Source organism: Molossus molossus, unplaced genomic scaffold (assembly GCF_014108415.1).
Source record: "Molossus molossus isolate mMolMol1 unplaced genomic scaffold, mMolMol1.p scaffold_m16_p_16, whole genome shotgun sequence".
Lineage (NCBI taxonomy): Eukaryota > Metazoa > Chordata > Mammalia > Chiroptera > Molossidae > Molossus > Molossus molossus.
The window spans coordinates 47137293-47163331 of NW_023425351.1; the positions used below are offsets into that span (position 1 = coordinate 47137293).

Consider the following 26039-nt stretch of genomic DNA (forward strand, 5'->3'; position numbering starts at 1 on the left):
AGATCATGGAATCTTAAAAGTCATGTTTGGGAAATTACATTTTATCCTAAAAGTATCAACAGTTTGCCAGCCTTCTACCTTCTGCTTAATTTTCAGTTCTTTCAGACTCTGCAGAGAGTTCTCTACTCTAGCTAAGCTGATCGAATCTAGGTTATCTAGTCAAGAAGCTTTGCTTCATTGTTGAGTGAGAGCGGGGCTTTCCACTAAAATCCACTCAAAATGTTATCAGTGTCCATACATTTGCTATCTAGCAAATTTATTGTATTCTCGGCATAATATACAGCTGACCCATTTACCACCTCTGCTTGCAATTCACTGTTCAGTTTTTGGTCTTATTTTATTTTTTGATTAAAATAGCATAAGTATTTAAGGTTGTAAAATAAGTATAACAAACTTAATACTCATATGCTATGTGAGAAAATCTTTGCAATTAGTGCTTATTATTTCTCCACTTTATTCACAATCCTATGGGAGGACCTTTGTTTCTTACTGTATAACCCAGAATATTCTTTCTTCATGCTCATGTTTGTTAAGACAGTACCATAATGTTTTAAATATTAATTTTGCTTTATTATTTATTTTACTAACTCATAGGTCAAGACTATCATTATTCATCTTCAAAATTTTCTTCACTAAACTCTTTTATTTTCTCAGAAAACTGAAAAGTTAAAATTGCATTAAAATTTGGACTAATTTTGAGAGAATTGACATCTTTGTAATATTGATTCATTCTATTCAGACTTCTATGATGTCTCCATTGATTCAGGCTTTCTATGTCCTTCAGTAACATTTTGTAATTTCCATTATATATCTTCTGGACAAAGTTGTTAATTTTATTCCTAGGTATTTTGTAACTTGTATTACTATTGGAAATATCATATATATATTTTGCAGTTAATAATTTTTATTTTATTTGTTTATTTATTTTAACCTTATTGTTGAATTACAGATGTTCCTCATTTTTCCCCCATTGACTCCCTCCTCCCCACTCCCGCCTTTTCCCACACTGTTGTCTGTGCCCATGGGTTATGCATATAAGTTCTTTGGTTTATTTCTTCTCACCCCCCAAGCCCTTTCCCTTTAAGGTTTGTCAGTCTAGCAACCAATTTGTACTTCTTAATCCCTTCACTTTTTCACCCATTTCCCCACCCCCCTCCCATCTGGCAACCAACAAAATGTTCTCTGTATCTATGAGAATTTTTCTGTTCTGCCTGTTCATTTTGTTTGTAGATTCAGTTGTCAATAGATATGTATTCATTGCCATTTTGTTTGTTCATATATTTTATCTTTTTCTTCAAAAAGACCCTTCAACATTTTATATAATAACAGTTTGGTGGTGCCCTGGCCGGTTTGGCTCAGTGGTTAGAGCGTCGACCTACGGTCCAGAGAGACCCGAGTTCGGTTCCCGCTAAGGGCACGTACCTCAGTTGTAGTTTGTCCCCGGCCCTGGTTGGGTTGTGTGGGTGGCAGCCACTCAATGTGACCCTTTCACATCGATGTTTCTCTCTTTCTCTCTTCCTCTCTCTCCTTCCTACTCTATCTGAACAAAAAATGAAAAAAAGAAAAAATAACAGTTTGGTGGTGATGAACTCCTTTAACTTTTTCTTGTCTGGGAAACTCTTTATATGGCCATTGATTCTAAATGACAGCTTTGCAAGAGAGAGTAATCTTGGTTGTAGGTTCTTGCTTTTTATCACTCTGAATATTTCTTGTCACTCCCTTCTGGCCCGCAAAATTTCTTTTGAGAAATTAACTGACAGTCTTATGGGAACTCCCTTGTAGGTAACTAACTGCTTTTCTTTTGCTGCTTTTAAGATTCTCTCTTTGGCCCGTGCGGGTGGCAACCACTCGATGTGTCCCTTTCACATCGATGTTTCTCTCTCTCTCTCTTCCTCTCTCTCCCTCCCACTCTATCTGTACGAAAAATGGAAAAATGTCCTCGAGTGAGGATAAAAAATTAAAAAAAGATTCTCTCTTTGTTTTGAACTTTTTGCATTTTGATGATGATGATGTGTCTTGGTGTGAGCCTCTTGGGGTTCATCTTGTTTGGGACTCTCTGTGCTTCCTGGACTTGTATGTCCGTTTCCTTCACCAAGTTAGGGAAGTTTTCTGCCGTTATTGTTTCAAATAGGTTTTCGATTTCTTGTTCTCTCTCTTCTCCTTCTGGCACCCCCAAGATGTGAAGGTTGGCATGCTTGAAGTTGTTCCAGAGGCTCCATACACTCTCCTCATTTTTTTGGATTCTTTTTTCTTTTTGCTGTTCTGATTGGGTGTTTTTTGCTTCCTTATATTCCAAATCAATGGTTTGCTTCTTGGCTTTACCTACTCTACTATTGAATCTGTGTAAATTATTCTTTTTTTTTTTTTTTTATCCTCACCCGAGGACATCTTTCGATATTTTGTTCAGATAGAGTGAGAGGGAGAGAGAGAGAGAGAAGCATCGACGTGAAAGCGACACATCGAGTGGCTGCCACCCACACGACCCAACCAGGGCTGGGGACAAACTGCAACCAACGTACATGCCCTTAGCGGGAACCGAACCCAGGTCTCTCCGGACCGCAGGCTGACACTCTAACTGCTGAGCCAAACCGGCCAGGGCTGTGTAAATTATTCTTTATTTCATTTCCTCCTTCATTTCTGACTGTGCATCTTTAATTTCTGACTGGTCCTTTTTTATGCTCTTGAGGCCCTCACTGAGTTCACTGAGGTCCTCACTAAGTTCATTGAGCATCCTTATAAGCAGTATTTTGAACTCAGCATCTGTTAGGTTGCTTATCTCTATTTTGCTTAGTTCTTATCCTGGGGTTTTGTTCTGTCCTTTCATTTGGGACGTTTCTTTGTCTCCTCATTTTGGCTACCTCCCTGTGTTTGTTTCTATGTATTAATTAATGAGAGGTATGGGGCTAGCTGAGACCAGATGCTGCTTGTTTGAAAGAATTTAGGAAAACCTGAAGCACAAGCCAAGACAGGCCAATCCTATGTTTAAGCAACTGGCAACAGCTTGGGTGGGCCTGACAGTTGGGTGGGGTGGTGCCTCAAGGAATCACCAGGGCGGGGCAACCAGTGTGAGCCAGGTTGCTGGAGTCCCAGATATGGCAGCTGTCTGCTGCCCCAAGGAAGGGCTCACCAAAGGAACAAAGGCCTCTGACAACATGTCTGTCCCAGAGAAAGCCCCTGCTCCAGCCCTTGCTCCAATGCCAAACAGCTCAGTTCTTCCTGTATGTCTCTGGCACCCCTTGAGCTGCCTCCCCTCCAAGCTTAGAGGGAGTGAGTCCATGCGCTGGCCCTTTAAGAGGAGCTGCCTGGGGCCCCAGCCACCTCAGCCTCCTTGAGCCTCAGTTCCCACTGGTTTTTCCAGCCAGAAGTTATGGGGACTTCTCTTCTTGGCACTGGAACCCTGAGTGGGGTGCCTGGTGTGAGATGGGGATCCCTCAGTCCTCGGGGAGGACCTTCCCAGCCAAGGCATCCTCCTGATTTTTATCTGTCACAGGTGGGTGTGGGACCGGCCCATCTGCCTCCACCCCTCCTACTAGTCTCGATGTGGCTGCTTCTTTAATTCCATAGTTATAGGGCTTTCATTCAGCTTGATTTCAGGCGGTTTTGAATGATGGTTGTTCTGTAGTTCAGTTGTAACTTTGATGTGGTTGTGGGAGGACACGATACTATGTTACCTATGCCGCCATCTTGACCAGAAGTCGGAAATACCATATTTTTTATGTTACATTTTCTAACTGGTTATTTTTAATATTTTTTAAATTATTGATTTAAATAGTGCTTTAAATCTTGTATGAGGCCATTTTCCTGACCTCTGATTAATTGCAATACTTTTTTTCTCATTAATTATACTTAGTTTTCCCTTTAGATTTTCTAAATACAACCTCAGATCTTCTGAAAATAATTTTCTCTCTCCCTACAAGTGTCCTTTCAAGGTGTGTCTGCTCAGATGTACTGCAGATTAATTGGAGCAGTGACTTGAGATATGTTTGGAAATTATATTGCACTTGTTCCCTGAAAACGGATCAATATGACTCTTTGCTTTTTAAGAAAGAGAGAGGAGAAGACGCAATATGTTTTTCCTTTCTCAACCCAAAATCAGCATTATATAAGTCATGTTGTCAAATAAGAAAGTAAAATTTTTATTTTTACTTTATCTTTCATAGTTCTTTGAAGCATAAACTTGAATGTATGATTCATTGCTCTTTAAGGTCACTGTACTACTTAATGTATTTACATGGCATTGGGTCTTTTGCCAATCTCAGATCTGTTTCCAGCTATCAATATTTTCAAAAGCATGAAAAAGTAAATTTTAAAAATGAATGAATAAAGTGACAGGAACAAGGACAAAGTTATCAGAAGCAATATTTATTAAGAACATCTGTGCCTGTGGCAGTCCAACTTTTCTCATTTAAGTGAGTTTCTTTTTAAAAATGGGCACTATCAGACATGATGAAAATGAAAAGTTTTCTCATCTAAGTAGCATTTTCCCAAGGTGTATCCCACAGATCTTTAGATGCCAACAGATGTTGAACAGAAAAATGGTGTTTTGTGGTCAAATAAGTATAGGAAATGTGAGTTAAACAATTTTAATATGTAGATTTTTTTAAATAAACTTTTTATAAATTTATTAAAGTCCTTTGTTATGTTTATGTGCTTTGTGACTTTTCAAAAGAAAAATACAATATGTAGTGTCTCCCTGACTCATTTTGACCAAGTAATCTTTTGTCTAAGAAGTATACCTTAGAATTAATATTTTTTTGAATACTTTGGAAAATACTTAAACATCTTCAAATTTAAATTGTAAGCATGTGCTTTTAAGAAAACAGAGTTGGAAGAAAGACAAAACACTTTTCTCTGATTATTCAGTTGTATGTCTCATTTATATCTAGTTGCATATCTGTAGTTGCATTTTTCATTAAGTGGATTGATTAAGGACTAAAATGACCTTCCTAGCTGTTTTAAGTATCTCTGGTCCATTCTTTTACTGAATCATGAAGACACCATTCCAAACTAGCTGGGTGGTAGTAAGTGAAGTGAAAGATGTGGTAGGAAGAGGAAAGAGGCAATGAAAGAGAGAAGGATTCGGGGGTGATAAAGTTCAGTGGTCTAGCCAGAGATGAATTGCTTTAATATAAAGTGGTACCTGTGGCTCGGCCAGTGTGGCTCAGTGGCTGAGCATCGACCCCTGCACCAAGAGCTCGTCAGTTCGATTCCTGGTCAGGGCATATGCCCAGGTTGTGGGCCCAATCCCCAGAGGGGGGCATGTAGGAGGCAGCCAGTCGGTGTTCTCTCTCATCAGTGTTTCTATCTCTCCTTCTCTCTTCCTTTCTCTCTAAAATCAATAAAGAAAAATAAAATAAAATAAAGCGGTACCATGGCATTAATGGGACTTGCAGACCTGAAATACATCATGATTATAAAATATAGTGTGATTATTATGATCATTTTGAAGTGTCCCTAATGTTTTTGTACAACTGGGGGTTAACTTTGAGGGACATAGAGTATGATTTATAGCATAGATGATGAAAGCAACAACTACCAAAGGTGATAATTGAGAAAATTTTACAAAAAGGATCTTTGATTGACAAAATAAAATTATTGATATGCATATTAAGGGTAAAGGATATTGGGAAAGAGTTAAATAGGCCTCCGAGATTTACTTTAGAAGAGTGTGTCCAAAAGAAACATAATGTGAGTCACATCTATAAATTTAAATTTTCTAGCAATCCCATACAAGTGAAACTAATTTTAGTAATATAGTTTATTTAACCCGCTATATCCAAACTATTTTAATAAATATTTCAATAAAAATTTTAACAAGATAGTTTACATTCAAATTTTTGTACCAAGTATTTGAAACCTGGCATTCTATGGTTAATCCTAAAAAGTCCTCTATGTCACATCTCAGTTCAGACCAGCCACATTTCAAATGCTCATTTGCCACATGACATTGGACAGCACAAGCTTAGACTCTACCACTTTGCAGATGTGCTTCTTGAGACTTAGCTTCCTCATACAATGGAGATAGAATCCATTTCAATGGTTTCATATGAGGATCTGATTATAAATTGTATGAGAAGGTACCTTATAAATAGTTTACAAATATTAACGATTATTTAATATAAGTCATGGAAGAGTTGTAGCTAAAAGCACATTCTTCTGTTAAGCCTCAGGGAGAAATAAATGAAGTCATTAAAAATGAATCCATGAAAATACAGAAGGAACTACAACTTTTCCTGCATATTGAAAATTGTTTCTGCTGCCCTATGTTCTTTTCTGTCTGATGGAGGACAATTAAACAAAATAAACTCTTTCGTGTACTAGTTCTCCAAAGAAGTAAGTTATCAAAAGGATTGCTTTCTGTGGAAGATTTGATATATGTTTTTTTGTCTAATCATTTAATTCTATACTCCCTATGACCTTGGCTGCTAAGAAGTTCAAAGTTCAATTTGAATTTCAACTATAACAATGAAAAAGGACTTTATAATAGTGTATTTCTACTTGTTTACATTTTATTCTTTTTCATGCTTTTTTCTACTTTATTTAAAAAAATTTTTTTCTTTATTGATTTTTAGAGAGAGATGAAGGGAGAGGGAGAGAGAGAGATAGAAACATTGATGAGAGAAAACATCAATTGGCCCACCTCCTGCATGCCCCCCACTGGGGCCCACAACCTGGGCATGCCCTGACCAAGAATCGAACCAACTACCTCTTGGTGTATGGGTCAACCCTCAACCACTGAGCAACACTGTCCAGGCTTTTTTCTACTTTATTTTACCATTTTTTTCATTTATCCTTCTTAAGTAAACTCATATATTTTGTAAAGTTATGTAAGTAAATAGAAACAAAGGTAAAACTCTTCTACTGATTTTTAAGGTTAATAAGATTGACATTTAAATAAGACAATTTTGAATACTAAAATATTATTTACATCTGAATGCAGAGCTTCCAGAACAGCATGAAAAAAAATTTATTTGAAAATTAACTTTTTTAAAAGACAAATATCTGAGTTTTCGGGGAATGTAGAGCTAATTATTAGGAAATGCTACATATACATATACATATATTCCTTATTACATTCTGAACATCTCATCAAATATAAAAGAATATGATTTTGTTGGAGGTGAGATCCGTAACTTTTAGCATAACTAAGTTTAATGAGGTGTTATACAGTCAAATCTATAGTCTGTATTTGATAGTCTCATTAATTATATGTATTTTTACCATTAGAAGACTTTGGGGAAAACAGTAAGTAGTCAAAGTTCTGCAGATATGTATATCTTTTAAAGTCTAAACTAAAGTCCTGGCCAGTTTGGCTTAGCGGTTAGAGCATCGGCCTGCAGTCCCGAGAGACCCGGGTTCGGTTCCCACTAAGGGCTCGTACCTCGGTTGCAGTTTGTCCCCAGCCCTGGTTGATCGTGCGGGTGGCAACCACTCAATGTGTCCCTTTCACATCGATGTTTCTCTCTCTTTCTCTTTCTCTTTCTCTCTCTCCCTCCCATTCTATCAGAACAAAAAATGGAAAAATGTTCTCATGTGAGGATAAAAAAAAAAGTCTAAACTAAAGTTAAACACTCTGAAAGCAACATATTTTTGATCAAATGTCCTAGCAGTCTTATAGGGATCTACAAGGAGAAAACTATTGATTCTTTAGTTGGTATTGAAGTATCTTTCTGGGAAGTATGGGCTTAATCTAGAAAGGATAAAAAAAAAGAATCAGTTTGCTATCTGTGTCATAACTTGTACTCTGCCTTGGGTATGTAGAAAATGTATATAATGTGATTTTTTTAAAACAACGCTGTGACATGAAATTTAGGCGTGCTATTTCTGAGGCCCTGTGTTTTCTCAAGGTCTACACTCTCCTTAGATTGCTCATACTGAACTAGGTAATATGCTTCTCAAGTACAAAGCCTTTATCTTTTCTATAAACTGTTATTCTTAAAGTATCTACACTTAACCTTGTGTGTATTTTTGTGTAATTTGACATACTAATGACCCAGCTAGACTTAAAACTTATAGAGAGAAAACACCATTTGTTATAACTCTTTTACCTACATGACATCTAACACAGTACTTTTATTAGATAGCATGAAAGAGGAAGGGAGCCCTCACAGACTATAGTTTTAAGTCTCTATGATTTCTCTTTTAATCTATGTTGGAAAGTGTTTCCAAATGGATCAATAAAATTTATTGTGACTATAAGTAGTTGCTATTGAATGACTTTTTATTTTATTTTATTTCGGTTAATCCTAAAAGAGTCAGTAAAAAATTAAATAATGTGATATACTTCTAGAAATTTTTAGTAAATCAAAGGTTGATTTGTGAAAGTAATGAAGTCAACTGAGATTCATGGAAGTACTGTGTTTAGAAACTCTTAATATATATGTACACACATACGTATCATGCTAAGAAGTCAAATTCTAGCAAAGGTTTATGATAAAGAAGAAATCAACAGAAGAGTCATGGTTTGTGGAAAAGTTTTTTGTTTTACTTCTGTTATTTTGGGGTATACTAATAGTACTAGCTAGCATCTGTTCTAACTGGTGAGTAGTAAAATATTTTCAGTGTGAATCCTGGTTTGTGTGAAACATAATTGCCTTGATTATATCTTTTTATGTGCATGAGTAAATGAAAATGTGTTTAGATTTCTTTAGTTACATTTACATTTCATGCCAGGAACCTAATTTCAATTCAATAACCACTGGAAATAAAGCATAAAATCTTGCTTAAGTGAGGAATTAATTACATTTCATAGTAAACAAAATTGATTTATTAAACTTTTATGGTTTTCCTTCCTGGTAATAGTGGGTTGTGTATATATTTTTAATTATCCTTGATCTCTGTAACCTTTCAAAGCTGTTATTTTAAGTCTTCATTTCTTTTCTGATTAGAATGAAGACTAATTCAACATGACTAAATAATACGTAGGTGTTATTTCCAAAGGGCCAAAGGCCATTCATTCTAGATCTGTCTGGATCTATAGCCCAAATTCTGGCAAAATTCACTAATGCAAATAGTAAACATTATACTAAAAGAGAGCCTATGGAAATATAAGGAGAAATTAAAGAGATTTGTCATTTAAACTTTAAATGATATCATCTATATCTAAAATTTAAAGTGTTTTATTTTCTTTCTCACTAAAATTACTTAGTTATAATTATTTCTACCACTCTTATTTTATTTTTCAATTACAGCTTACATTCAATATTATTTTGTATTAGTTTCAAACTAAACAATCATATACTTTATAAAGTGATTCCCTGATATTTCTAGTACCCACCTGGCACCATACATAGTTATTACAATATTACTGACTATATTTCCTATGCTGTACTTTACATCCTCATGACTGTTTTTATAACTACCAATCTGTATTTCTTAATCCCTTCACCTTTTTCACCCAGTCCCCCAAACCTCCTACCCTCTGGCAACTGTCAGTCTGTTCTCTGTATCTATGAGTCTGTTTCTATTTACAGGAGTCTGACTTCTAGCATTGCCTGATTAGGGAGAAGGGGGTGCAGAAAAAGTAGGGGAGAAGTACTAATTCCCTGTGTCTATAGGGCTGACTACCAATGTTATTCCATGCTCAGAACTCCAAGGGCTCTTCATGGATATATAAGCCTGTGGCCTTAATGCCTTCCACCACCTACACCTTGTTGTTCATTTAGGCCTTACCTACACATAGATTGCTGGTTTGCAGTGCAGAAAGGTTTCCACATAAGGCCAGATTGTTTTCCTTATCTACATTAGAGAATATTTGATATTCCATGTCCTTGGCCTTTTACCTGTTCCAGGATCAAGTTAGGATCCAAAAAAAGGCCAGCATGATTCCAGCAATCTGCTGGTGTTCCCAAAGTTTATGAAAGGATGTTATTCAAAGGAAAAACTACCTTGAAGGAAAATAGAAGAAAGAACCTATCTCCACAGGGAGGTCTGGGGAAAAGAAGAATTTGATGAAAGAGTATTGGTAGATGGAGAAATGGAACAAAGCCATAATACTCATCTCAAGTCTCAAGTCATGTGATTTTAATATGCTTTCCCAGAGGAAATCAAATGGTTGCCTTTGGAGAAAAGGTAGTCTGTGCAAAAGTTATATGATTCTTACCTTTTCTTCACAGACTTAATGAGGCAAACTTTTTGCAGAGCTGGAAGTGTGGAAAATATATGTTCTTGTAAATTCCAAAAGAATTCATGTAGGCACTTTGTCCTTTGGTGTGTTGTTTGGGTTTAGTACCTCTTCATTGTGAGAATTTCTATTCAGTGCTTATATTATGAACAATATAATAATGATAATCTGTAGTGTTTAAGAATGAGTCTCAAGGAACATAGTGATGTGACAGGTGAATAGTTTCCTGCTGTTCATGAAAGATCAATGTGGAGTTATAACAGCCTTAGAAAATAAATCTAAGCTGGAGTCTTTTTTTTCTATCACCATGGTCACATCTAGCATAGAAGTGTAGCTATTTTTATTTAGATATGTACCTACTTGAAAACTAAATCTCTTGCTTTTAACATTAAAAGCAACACATTGTGTATTTCTTAAAGTTTTATTTGGCAGCATGATATTCATTTGTTTGGTTGAAATACTTAGGTCTCTGATGGAAGATTAATTATTCGGCTTTTGTTATTAGGTCATTCATTGGTACATCTTCCTGAGCTGGTATAACAGAATTGTGCACTCACTTAGGTGCTTGTCTTTACTTCTGATATCTGATACCCTCTTACTGTGGAACTGAACCTATTATTTCTCTAGAGGTCCAAAAGAATGAAATCACCAAAAGAAAGAAAGGAACAAAAGAGGAAGCGAGGGAGGGAGGGATTTTCTAATGTATATTCTAAAATGTATATATATTTCAAATATATGTATATATTCCAAATATGTATATATGCCTTTATGTACCACATATATATTCCAAGTATATATTCTAAATATACATATTCCAAATGCATATAGTTCAAATATATATACACATTTAAAATATACATATTCTCAGGAGTGAATTCCCTGTCACTGGACGTGTTTAACATAAGTCATTGACCCTTGATATAAGATGATATAAGATTCAATCAGCAAATGCTTACTTCTCCCCAAAATGCTAATAATGGCTACAAAATTATAATTTTAGGTAGTATGTGTTTTTATTATTAAATCATGAAACAAGCCAATTTTTAATCTGAATCTCTGAAGACAAAGGAAAAAGTTATTATTTCGACAACATGGGTAGAACTAAGGGATATTATGTGAAGTGAATTAAGATAAAGACTAAAGGCGTCACCAGTACCTTCCCTGCCCGATGCCCGCCGCTCCTCCCCTGTCTGCTCTGGGCCGAAGCCTGGGAGACTAGAGCGAGAAGCCAGGACCATGTTCCGACGCAAGCTGACGGCCCTCGACTACCACAACCCTGCGGGCTTCAACTGCAAAGATGAAACAGAATTTAGAAACTTTATTGTATGGCTTGAAGACCAGAAAATCAGACACTACAAGATTGCAGACAGAGGTAATTTAAGAAACATCCACAGCAGTGACTGGCCCAAGTTCTCTGAAAAATATCTCACAGATGTTAACTGTCCTTTCAAGATTCAAGATCGACAAGAAGCAATTGACTGGCTTCTTGGTTTAGCTGTTAGACTTGAATATGGAGATAATGCTGAAAAATACAAGGACTTGGTAGCTGATAATACAAAAAATGCTGTCAATGCAGCTAACGATGCAGAGCCATTGATCAACTTGGATGTTAATAATCCTGATTTTAAGGCTGGTGTAATGGCTTTGGCTAACCTTCAGATTCAGTGTCATGATGATTACCTGGTAATGCTTAAGGCAATTCGCATTTTGGTCCAAGAGCGCCTGACACAGGAAGTAATTGCTAAAGCAGGTCAAGCAAAAGAGGGATTGCCTGTTGCTCTAGACGAGCATATTCTTGGTTTTGACACAGGAGATGCAGTTCTTAATGAAGCTGCTCAAATTCTGAGATTGCTGCATATAGAAGAGCTCAGAGACCTACAGACAAAAATTAATGAAGCCATAGTAGCTGTTCTGGCAATTATTGCCGATCCAAAGACAGACCACAGACTGGGAAAAGTTGGAAGATGAACATTTTAGGATTTCAGCCTCTTGCCTAATTAGTACAGTTGGGAACAATGCACACCCTGGTATGTGTTTTGAAATCAAACACCACATTTTCAAGGGAAGAATCCCAGAAAATTAACTTGTTTTAGAGATTTACCATCATTTCTTTTTCTTTAATAAAGTTTGGGAAAGGAAAAAAAAAAGATAAAGACTAAATTACTATATGATTTCATTTACATGTGGAATCTAAAAAACAAAATAAATGAACAAACAAAACAGAAACAAACTCATAGATACAGAGAACAAACTGATGGTTGCCAAGTGGGAGGAGAGCTGGGGTGCTGGGTAAAAGTGGTTAAGGGAATAAGAGGTTCAAATTGGCAGTTATAAAATAGTCATGGGGGCGTAAAGTACAGCATAGGAATAGTCAATAATGTAAAAACTATGGTATCAGGTGGGTACTAGATTTATCTGGGGGATTAATCTAATAATTAATATAATATAATATTATTTTAATTATATAATAATATTATTAATGTGATATATTAATATATAACATTGAATGTCAACTGTAATTGGAATTACTTTTAAATTATTTTTAAAAAGAAAAAAGTCATTAACCACTGCTTCAGAGATTACAGAATACCAGACCTGGAAGGAACCATCAAATCGAATTACCTACTTAATGATTGAATCTTATATCATCCTCAAGGGTCCTTGGCTTATGCTAAACACTTGTAGTGACAAGGAATTCACTACTTAAAGATAAGGATACTTTGATTATGATTTGGATCTGGGCCACTGTAACTTTATCCGTTGGTCTAGTTCTACTCTTAGGGTTCATGTAACTCTTATATGACAGTTTTTCATATTTTTAAAGAAAGTTCTGATGTCCTGCCTGCGTTTTCTTTTTAGTCTTTGCTATTTTTGTCTTTACTATTCAAGCCTCCAAATACTTTGATTCTAATTTTCCAAATGTACTCAAGTTTGTCTGTATTTCTCAAGTGTAGCCCTGAATGTGAGTGAGGTTCTAAGTGTGCAGTGACTGTATTAATACAAAATGGGCTATTGCCCTTCCTGTGGATTTGAGGTTATGTATCTATTTTAGCAGCCTGAGAGCACACTGACTTCTTAGGGTACTTAACAGGTCTATCATTTCTCAGATCATCTCACACCATCAAAATTAAGAAAGATGCATTTGCTGTTAACCAGGTTTTAAGTTGTGCTGCGTTCCATTATCTCCCTTTCTCAAACATTTGAGGAATGTTACATTTAATCTTTTTCTTTTCTGTTTGTGAGTTTGTTTTAATCTCTTCCTCTGTTGGGGTGGGAAACAGTAGGTAATATAGTGTATTAATCAAGCAATGTATGCAGTCATTTCTTAAGTAGGACCAGAAGAGACAGTTTGTCTCTTTCTTTTTTGGAGTCTCTTTTAGTAGGTTCTGATTTTCATTATTTGCTACCTAAAAAATGTAATCTGTTTTTTAAAAATAGACCCAGAGACATGGAAGTAAGGTTCAGACTGACAAACCTCAGAAGAGGGGCATAGGGGGGGAAGGAAGAGATAAACCAAAGAAGTTATATGCTTATATGCATAATCAATAGACATAGACAACAATGTTGGGGAGAAGGGGACAGAATCGGGAGGAGGTTGTCAGTGGGGGTGAAAGGAGAAACATCTGTAACAAAAATAAATTAATAGAAAAAAAATTAAATTAAAAATTTTTAAAATGTACTCGGTAAATAGATTCATAATCTCTATTCTTGTGACACTTATCATTTCAAGTCTTATCTTTGTAAAGGTTGTGTCACAGCTTCTGCCTATGAAATGAATAGACTCCTGCAAAAATATAGCTGTTTGTAAATTCCCATTTTTATGAATCAGCACACTCTACCTCATAGATAATTTTGTGGTGAAAAATAATCTTCTAATTCAGCTGTTTTATAAATTGTGTCTCAGAACACTGGATTACAGATCATTGAAGATTTAGTATATTGAGGTACAGTGCATATTAGAGTGAGTTCTATGCTTTTCCAAGAAATAATAGAGTTTAAGACCAAAAGATAAAGAGGTTTACAGCGAAGTGTATTGAAAATTACATCTGACTTAAAAGCCAGAAGAGATTATTTAGAAGCTTTAGCCATTCCAAAGAAACTATTATCTAAGTGCAAATTATCTTGCGTTAATCTGTCTTTAACCCTAAACTGTTAATAATAAGCAAATGGTGCAATGAAAATTTTGTTAGTTTACAGCCAATCAGCATAGATCTATGCAAAATTCTATGTAAGTAAATTATCCTATGACTTAGAAAATAAATTTGTTTCCCAAGAAAAGCAGTTATGCTAGAAAAATGTTTGTTCCCAGAATTAAACTTAATGAAAATTTTTGTTAAAATATGAGTCAGAAATATAGCTTTACTATAAAAAAGAAGCTGGGGTGCTGATACAGTTACAAGATTCTTTTGTGGACAAGTTAATTCATTGGTAAAAGTTCTTTCAGTTGCAGGCAATAGTGAACAGGCATTTATCAGTCATGATGGGGAAATCAAGGACCAACAGTATTGCATTGAAATGATAGGACCATTTGTTCCATGTGATATAATATATCTCTGGTGGTACACTATTTGGTTCTAAGTGAAATGTTTTGAAAATGCATACTTTGAGAAACTGGTAGGTAAAGTGCTATTCTGAATTATTTTGTAATGTTATGTTACAACTAGAAGGAAAACTCACTTCATAACATTTGAGATTAAGAAATTCCAATATAAGAGAGCATAACAATCTGTTTTGATAGGAAAATTATAATATGCATACTTTAAATTTTAAAATAAAGAAAACATTTCTTGCTATTTAAACAGTAGTATCTCTTTATCCTTCTGATATAAAAAATGTTGAAGATAAAAATCTTTATTTTTTCCACTTTAAATGTATTGTCTAATACATAAATAGTTCAGCTACTGCCACATATGAGTATCACTAAAAACAAAAGTATTGTTCCATCTACTTCACTTGAGTTCAATATAAAACCTTATCTTTCTTGAGATGAAACCTGGAATTTATTATGAAAATATCCATGTGAATTTTTTTTTTAAAGATCTTAAGTTCAGCTTTTGGTTTCCTTTTTTAGCACGAGCCAGCCCAATGTAAAATTGTACATCATTCATTCCTTCAATAAATAGGTTGGAGACATGAGGGTGAATGGAAATAAATTCAAATAAATAGAACATAACAGTTTTCCTCTTAAAGTTCAGTGGAGTATAGTCACTCATTCATTAGCAAAATCATTTATTGAATATCTAGTACATGGCACAAAAAGTGTTTGACCCATGACAGGTATTAATAACTATTTGATGAAATCAGTGAATGAATGAACATAATTAGAATATAGCTGAAATACTGTGTGGTAAAAACAGACTCCAGATGTATTGAATCTCAGAGAGGGACATCTATCTGAGGAGATTAGGTAGTATTCCCTGGGAGGTACCTGAACATACAAGTAGAAGATGTCTAGGTACGAGAAAAAGAGGGAAGAAGGCATTCCAGAAACTCTACCCTCACATACCTGTAGCAGGGTAAGAAGTAGTCTGGAACGTGCAGGGTAACACGCAATCCGGTATTGCTGGACCTAAGAATGAGAGACAGGGAGAAGCAAGGGGTAATGATAGAGGCCAAAGGAGGGGAAACCACCGAAAAGTTTTCAAGTAAAGCAATGACATGGACTCACTTGCTATTTAAATAGATCATCTGGCTTCATGAAGGATAGATTGGAAAGTAAAGGTTGAAGAGGAATTAATCTGAATATTGAAGGATGAGCAGTATATCAATAAGCAAAGATGCAGGATAACATTCTGTGACCAATACATAGAGCGTCTTTAACAGGCTCTGTATTTGCAAGGCTGCTGGGACCCTGAATTCATAAGCCTAGGATTGTGAGGAAGGGAACTTGAACCAGATGATGCTGGAGATGCTGCGGAGCTGGGCCCTCTTCCTGAGGACCCTGACTCGCAGTCCACAGTGTGCTGTAAAGAGAGGTGTGATGAACCTGGGCCCTACTTTGTAACAGGAAGTGAGGATGGGCATGACTAGAGAAATCACATAGAAATGGCAATATTCCAAGTCAGACTAGAAACTATGTCATGATGCTGATGGTCCAGAGGCTGAAGGTTTGAGGAATCAAATAGCTTCCAGCCCCACAGTAAAGGAACCGTCGAGGTAGCATATGGCTCTGCCATAGCAGACAGGAGGCTTTGGACAAGATGTATTCCAAATCCTACTGATGGACACAACAGGAGACAAATAAGAAATGAGACATAAATAGGTGTGCTGGAGCCAGCGTGGCTCAGTGGATTGAGTGTCTTCCCATGCACCAAGAGGTCACTGGTTCAATTCCCAGTCAGGGCATATGCCTGGGTTGTGGGCTTGATCCCCAGTAGGGGGTGTGCGGGGGGCAGCCGATCAGTGTTTCTCTGATAGATGTTTCTATCTCTCTTTCCTTGCCTCTAGAAAATCAATAAACACACACAAACACGCACACACACGTGTGTGTGTGTGTGCTGGGGGGCACTGACTGATGTAGTAAAGCTCGATTAAAGCTGTATGTGTTTAAAAAGTGGGAATAAAATTGTGAACGTCTTTTGGTTAGAATTAGAAGCCCTCAATTCCAAAATTGGTAGATTAGATTTCTACTGTCAACTCACTGAAAGTTTGTTTCTTTGTTGTTTTCTTAGAAAAAAAAACTATTCCAGGAAAATGAACCTGGCAAAAATGTCCAGGGTGGATTAAAAGGGAGGGACTGGAGGTAAAAATGGCAACAAGCAGGTTGTGGAAGAATTCACACCAAGTAAAGAGTGCCAGGGCCAGGGCATGAGGACTAGTAACTGAGAAGAAATATTACCATATGTATTTTCAAACCTGAGTTGGTACCAGCATCAATAGTCATTTTTTTTATTGTTGACAGTATTGTAGATGCCCCCCTCCACCCAGCCCCCACCGCACCCCAGTCCTTCCCCACACTATTGTCTGTGCCCATGGGCTTTGCACATGTCCTTATATGTTCTTTGGTTAATCCTTACTCCCACCACCACCACCATTCTCCTCCTCTCTGTGATCTCAGTCTGTCCCATGCATCCATACCTCAGAACCTGTTTTATTCATCAGTTTATTTTGTCCATTAGATTCCACATTTCTATCTTAAAACCATACCAGTGTATACTGAGACAAAGTTTTAATCCTAGCATAAGAATAAATTTTTGAAATAATTTTAAGAACATAATTAAATACATTTGCTTTGTCTTTTTTTTAAATATGTGACATAGGTTTAGCATCATAATTACATACTTAGATTTATGGAAATTTTAAGTTGCTAGGTAGATCAGTGCTCCCAACACTCATTTAGAAACAACACTTAGGGCTTCTGTATTATTCCAGATCTATCACAAAATTCTCAAAATATTCTCAAAATAAACTTTAATTAACTTCAATTTGCTGTCTAGGAGAAGGAGATGGTCATGAAAACAAATGAACATTTAAAGGATGTAAAGAACTCAACATCACAGGTTTAAATGAAGATGTTGGATTGACATTATAGAAATGCAAGATTTTACATTTCTATTATATTCAGTTAAGTAACACAGTTTATTTTTAATGTATTCGGTGCTTTAAAAATTATCTAGGCTCACCCTGGATGGTTTGGCTCAGCGGTTAGAGCGTCTGCCCGCAGACCACACAGTCCCGGGTTCAGTTCCCGCTCAGGGCATGTACCTCGGTTGCAGTTTGTCTCAACCCCAGTTGGGATTGTGTGGGTGGCAACCAGTCGATGTGTCTCTCTCACATCAATGTTTCTCTCTCTCTCTTTCCCCTCTCTCCCTCCCGCTCTATCTGAAGATAAGTGCAAAAAATGTCCTTGGGTGAGGATAAAAAAAAATTATCTAGGCTTTTAGAACTAAACACTTTAGGTGATAAAGTGAAAGAATTTTGATTTGTGTTCTAGTAAGTGGAGGTATGAAAGCTGTGTTTGAGGTATTATTTATTGGGTGAATTGGATAGGCTATAATTGCATTTTGTAGAGCATTTTAAATATCAGAAAATGTAATCTGTGAGTAATGATTTAGAATGCTAATGAAGAAAAATCAATTCCAAAAGCCACAGTTCACAGTAATAGAAGTCAGATGGTTCATTCACATTTACCACGGAAGCCAGTATTAGCAGTTTTAATTTTAAAATATTTTCTTTTAAACAACAATGATATAAGAATTAGAGTATGCCAGCTGGGAATGAAAGCTTCTTTACCAGAAAATAGTGTTCTTAGAAGTAGGCAGTGAATTAAGCCCTGATCAGTGTGGCAGGCCCTGGACATTCTAAAAATATCAAAAAATAAATGTCTGCTCTTAAGAAACTTAAAGTCTTATATATCTAAAAATGTAGTGACAAGTATGTTTTTTATGAGGCTACATTTAGAAATAATTCACTGTGATTTAAACTGGAAGCCTAATATACACCACTGGTATAGAAACACCAGTTTTTTAAACAGCAGAAGTAATTAGAAAATACCATTTGATTTGTGGAAAACCACTTTAGAGCTAAACTTGTATGATAGAAAGAGACATGGTTTATTGGGACAGCAAAATTGTATACAGTGTTCTCAAAATGTAGAATAGATCTAAATAATGCTATGTAAATTACTTAGATTTTTAGAAAAGAGACTGATGAGAGCTTTTGAAAGCAATGTAAAGCTAAAGATTATAGGAAACTTAATTTATCTCGAAGCATATTATATTACTTTACTGGGCTGCCATAATAAAATACTACCGACCGGGTGGCTTCAACAGCAGACATTTATTTTCTCACAGTTTGGGAAGCTGGAAGATCTCTTTTCTTGACACAGATAGCCAGCCTGGTGCTGCCTATTCACGAGGCCTTTTCTCTCTGCACTGCACATCCTTGGTGTCCTTTCATGTGTCCAAGTTTCTTCCCATAAGGACACAAATCATATGGATTAGGGTTCCCACCCTAACAGCCTCATCGTAACTTAATCACCTCTTTCAAAACCTTCTCTCCAAATACAATTAGTTACTGAGGTACTAGGGGCTGGAACTTCAACATTTGAATTTTGAGGGAACACAATTCAGCCATAATACCTACAAAGTGGTCATATATTAAGAGATATAAATCACAATACGTTTTCTTCAGTTTACTAGGAACATGTATGAAATGAAATGTAAAGGATAGTGTCTGCACTTTAAGATGCTTCCTGGAAGAACAGGAGGCTGGGAAGCATCTTTCCCAAATACATAGGGGAGAAGTGCTGACTGATTGCCTTCATGAAAGGTGTACTAATGGACAGAGGTTATACTTCCTGAGGTTAGCCTTGAGGTTAACCTTGAGAAGGTTAATGCCTTCTCAAGACATTTTTTAAATCTTCCGGATATTGTTGTTCTTCCCAGTCCCCCAAATCCAAAATGATTTACCAGGCCTAGAAACTAGGAAACATTGATAGTAATGGCACTCTTAATATAATAATCAAGTTCTATTACCAGAAACAAATTAATTTGGGAATTTGAAAGTTGCATACCTTTTTAATGCCACAAATTTAAATATGTAATGCATGGCTATTATATTCAGAAAGAAATTCTATTAGAAAAGATGTTAAAGGGTTTTTGAAGGAGTGCATTTTTTAAACTGTTAGTAATGTCATATCTCATAAATATATTAAGGCTTATATGCAGAAACCTATTTAAATGATCAGATGAATTCTAAATTAAGAGAGAAAGCTAGGACCATGAAAAATGTATTGAATTTTCATCACAAGTTTTAAAAGTTATTTTTCATGCAACTAGAAACTGTACCTTTTATTTTGATTGTGCTATGTGAAATAATTGAAACAATTAATCCATTAGAAATTTCTTCTGAAGCATTTAAACTTTAAGTTTTTGCTTTGGTGACTTATATGGAGAATGGTTATAGCTACTTCTCAGTTGAGTAAGGGAAGAGGCAAAGCCAAGTTGAAGTGTTATAAACTGATCCTTCCTACACCTACAGAATTTCTCCACAGTCAATATGACAGTAGTTGATGCAGAAGGATACTTTGCCTTCCATTTCACCCACATGAAAATGTTCAACTAAATAGAGCAAAATCATTTGGGACATAAATCTATCCCGACTCTATCTAACCACTTAAATGAAATAAAACCTGTGAGCAGTTATTTAAAAATGAACTTATATTTAAATAGACATAAATATACTGTATATTATCCTATATGTGAACCTGTTTAGATATTCAACATTAGGGGAAAAGTCAGAACTTTTGTAAATATTACATTTTTAAAATTTATTTATTTATTTTCTTTCTTTTTTTTCATTTTTTGTTTAGATAGAGTGGGAGGGAGAGAGAGGAAGAGAGAGAGAGAGAGCGAAACACCGACGTGAAAAGTACACATCAAGTGGCTGCCACCTGCACGACCCAACCAGGGCCAGGGACAAACTGCACGCGAGATACGTGCCCTTAGCGGGAACCAAACCTGGGTTTCTCTGGACCGCAGGTCGATGCTCTAACTGCTGAGGCAAACCGGCCAGGGCAATTTATTTATTTTTTATATATATATATTTTTTTATCATTATTGAGTTTTTAGAGAGAGGAAGGGAGAGAGAGATAGAAACATCAATGTGAGACAGATACATTAATTGATTGGCTGCCTCCCACTCACCCCCTACTGGGGATCAAGCCTGCAACCCAAGCATGTGCCATGACCAGGAATCGAACCAGAACCTCTCAGTCCATGGGACAACAGCCTCAGAGGAGTGTTGCAGAGGTTGGTGTTAAATTTCTATGGACAGTATTGGTGAATTTGAATATATTAAAAATGTGTGCGCAGATAGCACTCTAATATATAAATGTCTGATAAAAACTTGACCTCAACCTCTCAATCTTCACCTCTGAAACACCTGATTTTAAAGAAATTTCTTGGTCTTTTTGACAAATCTGTGTGTGGTTTCAGAGGAAATAGAAAAGCTATAACAAAGTTAGAACTCAGGAGAACTGAGCCTAGGCAAGAACTTCAGGAGAGGCTTGTTTGTATCAGAAAATTTACCAGTTCCAAATTATAATCCCTTGATAAGTTTGCTTTGATATTTTTAATATCACTTTTAATACTGCTGGAAATTTCACCAATTTATAGTTAAGGATATTGTTTGAAAATGAAAATATCTCTGAAAGACAAATTTATTCCACCAGTTTATTTTAATCCTAAAACCAGCCTAATGTTAGCAATATTTCAAGAGTACAAGTTTTAATTGGAGATAGAGGGATTTGGAGCTAATGACTTGGAATTTCTGAGCTGCGTATTCACTATTAAATGATATAATTCTCACAACAACCGATAAGGTAATTACCATTATTATCTCCCATTTATGGAAGAGAAATCTGAGAGAGGGAATTTAAGTAATAGCCCAAAGTCACATAGTGAGGAAGCAGAGGGGCTGGGATATGTACCCAAGCCTGTCTAATTTCAGAGTTCACACCATTAACCACTGTGCCTTCGTGTCTACTCAGTAAGGATAAGTAAATACATATCAGGCTTTTTGGAGATGCCCAAGGAGTAAGGAGGCCAACCTTCCAGACAGTTACATGTATTCCTGTCCCTTACAAGGGGGGATAGAAAGTGGGGACTGTCTTAATGTTGTATGTAAAAAAAGCAGAAAGTTAAAAGCTGCAAACTATTAAAGCTGGAAGTGAGCTCAGTGACCATTTCTATGGACTGTGCAGAGAAGTAATCTGACCTCTTCAGAAACAAATCAAGGGACAGAGAGATTACATGACTTGCCTAAAATCACATATCTGTTGAAAAGATAATCAGGTTAATAGTCTCAGAACAAAAATAGGCATATGAACTTGAAATGTCTGCCAGGGACCCAAAAGTAGGTATGAAGGCCTGATGTCGCAGAGTTTATCTAGTTTGAAGAGGAATAAGAGCTGGGGCTGCCTAACTATTTCTGCTAGACCCAGCCCATCCTTCCCTCATGGATAACCCAGGTCTTTGTCCCTGCAGAGCTAGCTAATAGAGAGTAGGAGGTTTTATTGGGGGGGAACATGAGAGGTAAAATTAAAAATAAAACTTTAAATTATAAAATCAAGTCTAGGGTGTTCCTAATGGATATGTAGATGGAATCTAATAATATAATATTATTAGTTATAATTTAAATTACTCAATAGTAAATGATCATCATAAATAATATTTGATGGCCTGTGTCATGGTCCTCTCACTGTCCTTGAAAAAGTGCCTTTCAGTGTTTATTCAGATATAAGAATTAAGATATAAAGTTTTATTTTTGTTTCAGTTGGAAGACCTGTAAAATGCTGCCCTCATAGTGTGAAATACAGTAGTATTTACAATGAAATTAATAGCTTATAACAGTGAATCATGAAGCAAAGGCTTTTCTAGATGTTAGATCAAAGAATAACTAACATATAACAAAATAAAGGTACTCAGATTTCTCTATGTCCAAATGCTGGTGGTAAGTGATGGCTAGACTATAAAGAAACATTTTTGAAGAAAAGTTTTTGAATGGTGTTGCCAAATTTTAAATATATATAGTATAAAATATAAACATATATGCATATTTGATTACTTTCTAACTGTACATCATGCATCAAGACTTGTGGCTCCACCCAAATGTCTTTTCACAATTTGTTGTCAAGTAGGAGGAAGGAGGTTGGGATTTGAAATGCTACTTTGTTAGGAGGTTGAGTTGTAGAAGGAGTTGCCAAACAGAAGAATCCAAGTTATAAAGCAGTGGTCAAGGAGAAGCATTACAACAGATTCCCTTACCTGGAACACATTGACTTGCCTTTCTTTAGAATGACTTGTACTGATTAGAGAGTGTCTGTATGAACCACAAACTTAACCTCTCACTCAGACTGTTTTCCCATTTTGAATTGAATTTTAGGAGGGAAATATGTTTAATATGTATTGTTATCTCCTAGTATGTTATTTTCCATATGAAGTTTTATATTCAAAAGGTAGACAAACTGTCCCTACAAGATATTTTTAACAGGGTGCCTTAATGGGAGTCAGCTTATGATGAGTTGCTTACTTTGCTTTCTAAATTGGCCACTCTCCATACAATCTTAACTGTTTACCAGATATACTGAGCTATGAATAGAACTACCTTCAGGCATCACTTCACTTATGCCCAATCTAGGTGATGTTTGTCCTGCGTCTGTATAAAATGAATGTTTTTCCAAGAAGTTTTTGTTTTTTTGCAAAATGCTATTTAAAATTTTGCCATTTTTAATGCTTTGACAGAATCCCTATTCTTCTCCACTGCCTTTGGTTTTTAACAACTTTAAATGATTTTGTTATAAATCTTATGCCTTCAAGTATAATGAAAAACAAGGTGCCTTCACTTAAAAGTCAACTGGACAGCTAAGTCAAAACATCTGTGAAAAATGTTGCAGAGGTTGGTGTTAAATTTCTATGGACAGTATTGGTGAATTTGAATATAACAAAGTTAGAACTCAGGAGAGCTGAGCCTAGACAAGAATCTCAGGAGGCTGAGTTCATGTGGTTTTGTCTGAAGTCATATCTTTACACTCACTTTTTTTGTTGTTGTTCATTATATTCCACAAATAAGTGGGATCATGTTATATTTGTCTTTCTCTGATTGGCTTGTTTCACTTAGGATAATACTCTCCAGGTTCCTCCATGTCATCTCAAAGGATAAGACATCTTTCTTTCATACAGCTGCATAATATTCCATTGTGTATATGTACCACAGCTTTTTTATATACTTATCTATTGACGGACATTTTGGCTGTTTCCAGATCTTAGTGATTGTAAATAGTGCTGCTATGAACATAGGTGTGCATATATTATTTCTGATTGGTGTTTCAGGCTTCTTAGGGTATATTCCTAGAAGTGGGATCACTGGGTCAAATGGAAGTTCAATTTTTAATTTTTTGAGGAAACACCATAATGTTTTGCATAGTGGTCTGCATTTCCACCAGCAGTGTACTGGAGTCCCCCTTTCTCCACACCCTCGCCAGCATTTGTTTGATGATTTGTTGATGGCAGCCATTCTTGCAGTACACTCACTTTTTTTTTTTTGTATACTGACTTCTAAAACTTACTGAGGATATTAGTGAAGTATTGGCTTCCTGGTGTTAGCTAAATGAAGATTTATATAAATATGCCATATAATAAAGCCATGTTTAAAATAAAAAGAACTACCATGCTAAAAGTTCCTTGTTACAGGTGGAAAAACAGTTCATATTGGCAGTCCCATTGCCTCGTTGCTGATATCAGTGGGTTCTCTTAAGCAGTGTAGTTAAGAGTATTATATGGCCTGGATTTAAATCTTGAGTTTGCTACTTATAACATTGGACAAGTTATTGTATAACACTGTGCGTTAAACTTTATGGGTTTAAATCCTGGTTTCATTTCTTAATAAGTTATCTATGTGATCTTGGGCAGTCAACTAACACTCAATGTGCCTCAGTATTCTCATTTATAAAGTGAAGATATTAAGAGTAATATCTCCCTCATAGGGTTGTGTATTTATAAAATGAGTTGATGTGCTGGTATGTAAAGTTGTTTAGAAAAAGGCCTGGTACATAGTAAGTGGGATTTAAATGCTCAAATATTCCACTAGCATGTGAGATCCATGAAGGTAGCAATCTTTGTCCATTTTTGTTCCCTGTTGTATCCCTAGTGGCTAGAATAGTGTCTGGCATGAGGTAGACACTCAACATATATTTACTGAGTTAATATGTATCAATTTTCTTGTCTGTAAAATGAGAACTATCTACTTTATAGGGTGTTTATGAAGATTAAATGAGACAGACTATGTAAAGAATATAACCTTAGCTATTATTATCATCATCATCATTGTTATATATAAAGGACCATGATTAATATTTGAGTTTAAATATTAATTCTTTCCCTGTGTTGTCTAGCTCTTCTGCTTTTAGGATTCGTGACTTTGATCTTTAGAGATTTTCCCCTTCATTCCTCAGTCAAATCTTACCACTATTTTATAGCCAAACCAATAAATTATTTTGTTTACTTCCATGGACATTTTCTGTTATAAGATAAAGTCAAATATTATAATAAATCTCATTATAGAAATAATTATTTAATCTTTCTTTTTTATCTTCTCATACTCTAAACATCTTTTGACTTCCTCAACCTTTATGAAAGTTTTGTTTTGGGTTGACCAACTGCTAAAGTGTAACATCTGCTATTCACTTTAAAATCTGTGTAAACAGCAAAAATATTTTGAAAACTAAAATGACAAAAGCTTACAGTTTATTTGCACCATATTGACATTAATCTGGAGATGGGAGAAAAGATTGTATATTTTGAATTTCCTATTCAAGTCAACAGTAATTGCCCAAGACTATTAAACACTTTTAGCAAGTTGAATTCAGTATAGAAATGTTGACTATGTGAATTTTATCTGTCATGACTTAAATGCAAAGATACTTTGTTACAGCAAAAATATATAAATTTTAGGATTCTGAGACTTGATTTTGAATAAAACAAGTCAAAATATATCCACAAATATTTTTATTTAGTGTAGAATTATTTGCTGTAAAGAGGAATAGCCCAAAGTGGCAAAGGTAATTGACATCATTGTGTTCACTGAGGTAGAGACAAATCCCCATGTTATCAAGAACAAATGTATATCAAAAGGAAGAAGTCAGTTTAGTCTGCAGAATGGTTTTGTGATCTACCCTGAGCAATTCTTATCTTTCCCAGCAACCAGCCATTTTTTTTTTTAATCCTCACCCAAGGACATTTTTTTTCCATTTTTTTGTTCAGATAGAGTGGGAGGGAGAGAAACATCAATGTGAAAGGGACACATCGAGTGGCTGCCACCCGCACGACCCAACCAGGGCCGGGGACAAACTGCAACCGAGGTACGTGCCCTTAGTGGGAACCGAACACGGGTTTCTCTGGACCACAGGCCGACGCTC

At 35.8% G+C, this 26039-nt stretch overlaps 2 protein-coding genes across 15 annotated transcripts in view; both read left to right on the top strand.

Moving 5' to 3' along the window:
- The window catches only part of RIMS2 (regulating synaptic membrane exocytosis 2), a 513935-nt gene that overhangs the window by 458671 nt on the left and 29225 nt on the right, over window positions 1-26039 (top strand). The gene's annotated exons all lie outside the window — the stretch shown is intronic.
- LOC118631743 (RNA transcription, translation and transport factor protein-like) lies at window positions 11360-12112 on the top strand. The gene has a single exon (XM_036264308.1). The coding sequence runs from the start codon at window positions 11360-11362 to the stop codon at window positions 12089-12091; it is 732 nt and encodes a 243-aa protein (XP_036120201.1). The 3' UTR covers window positions 12092-12112.

Coding starts and splice junctions, on each gene's coding strand:
- LOC118631743 (XM_036264308.1), top strand. CDS start 11,360: ATGTTCCGACGCAAGCTGACGGCCCTCGACTACCACAACCCTGCGGGC.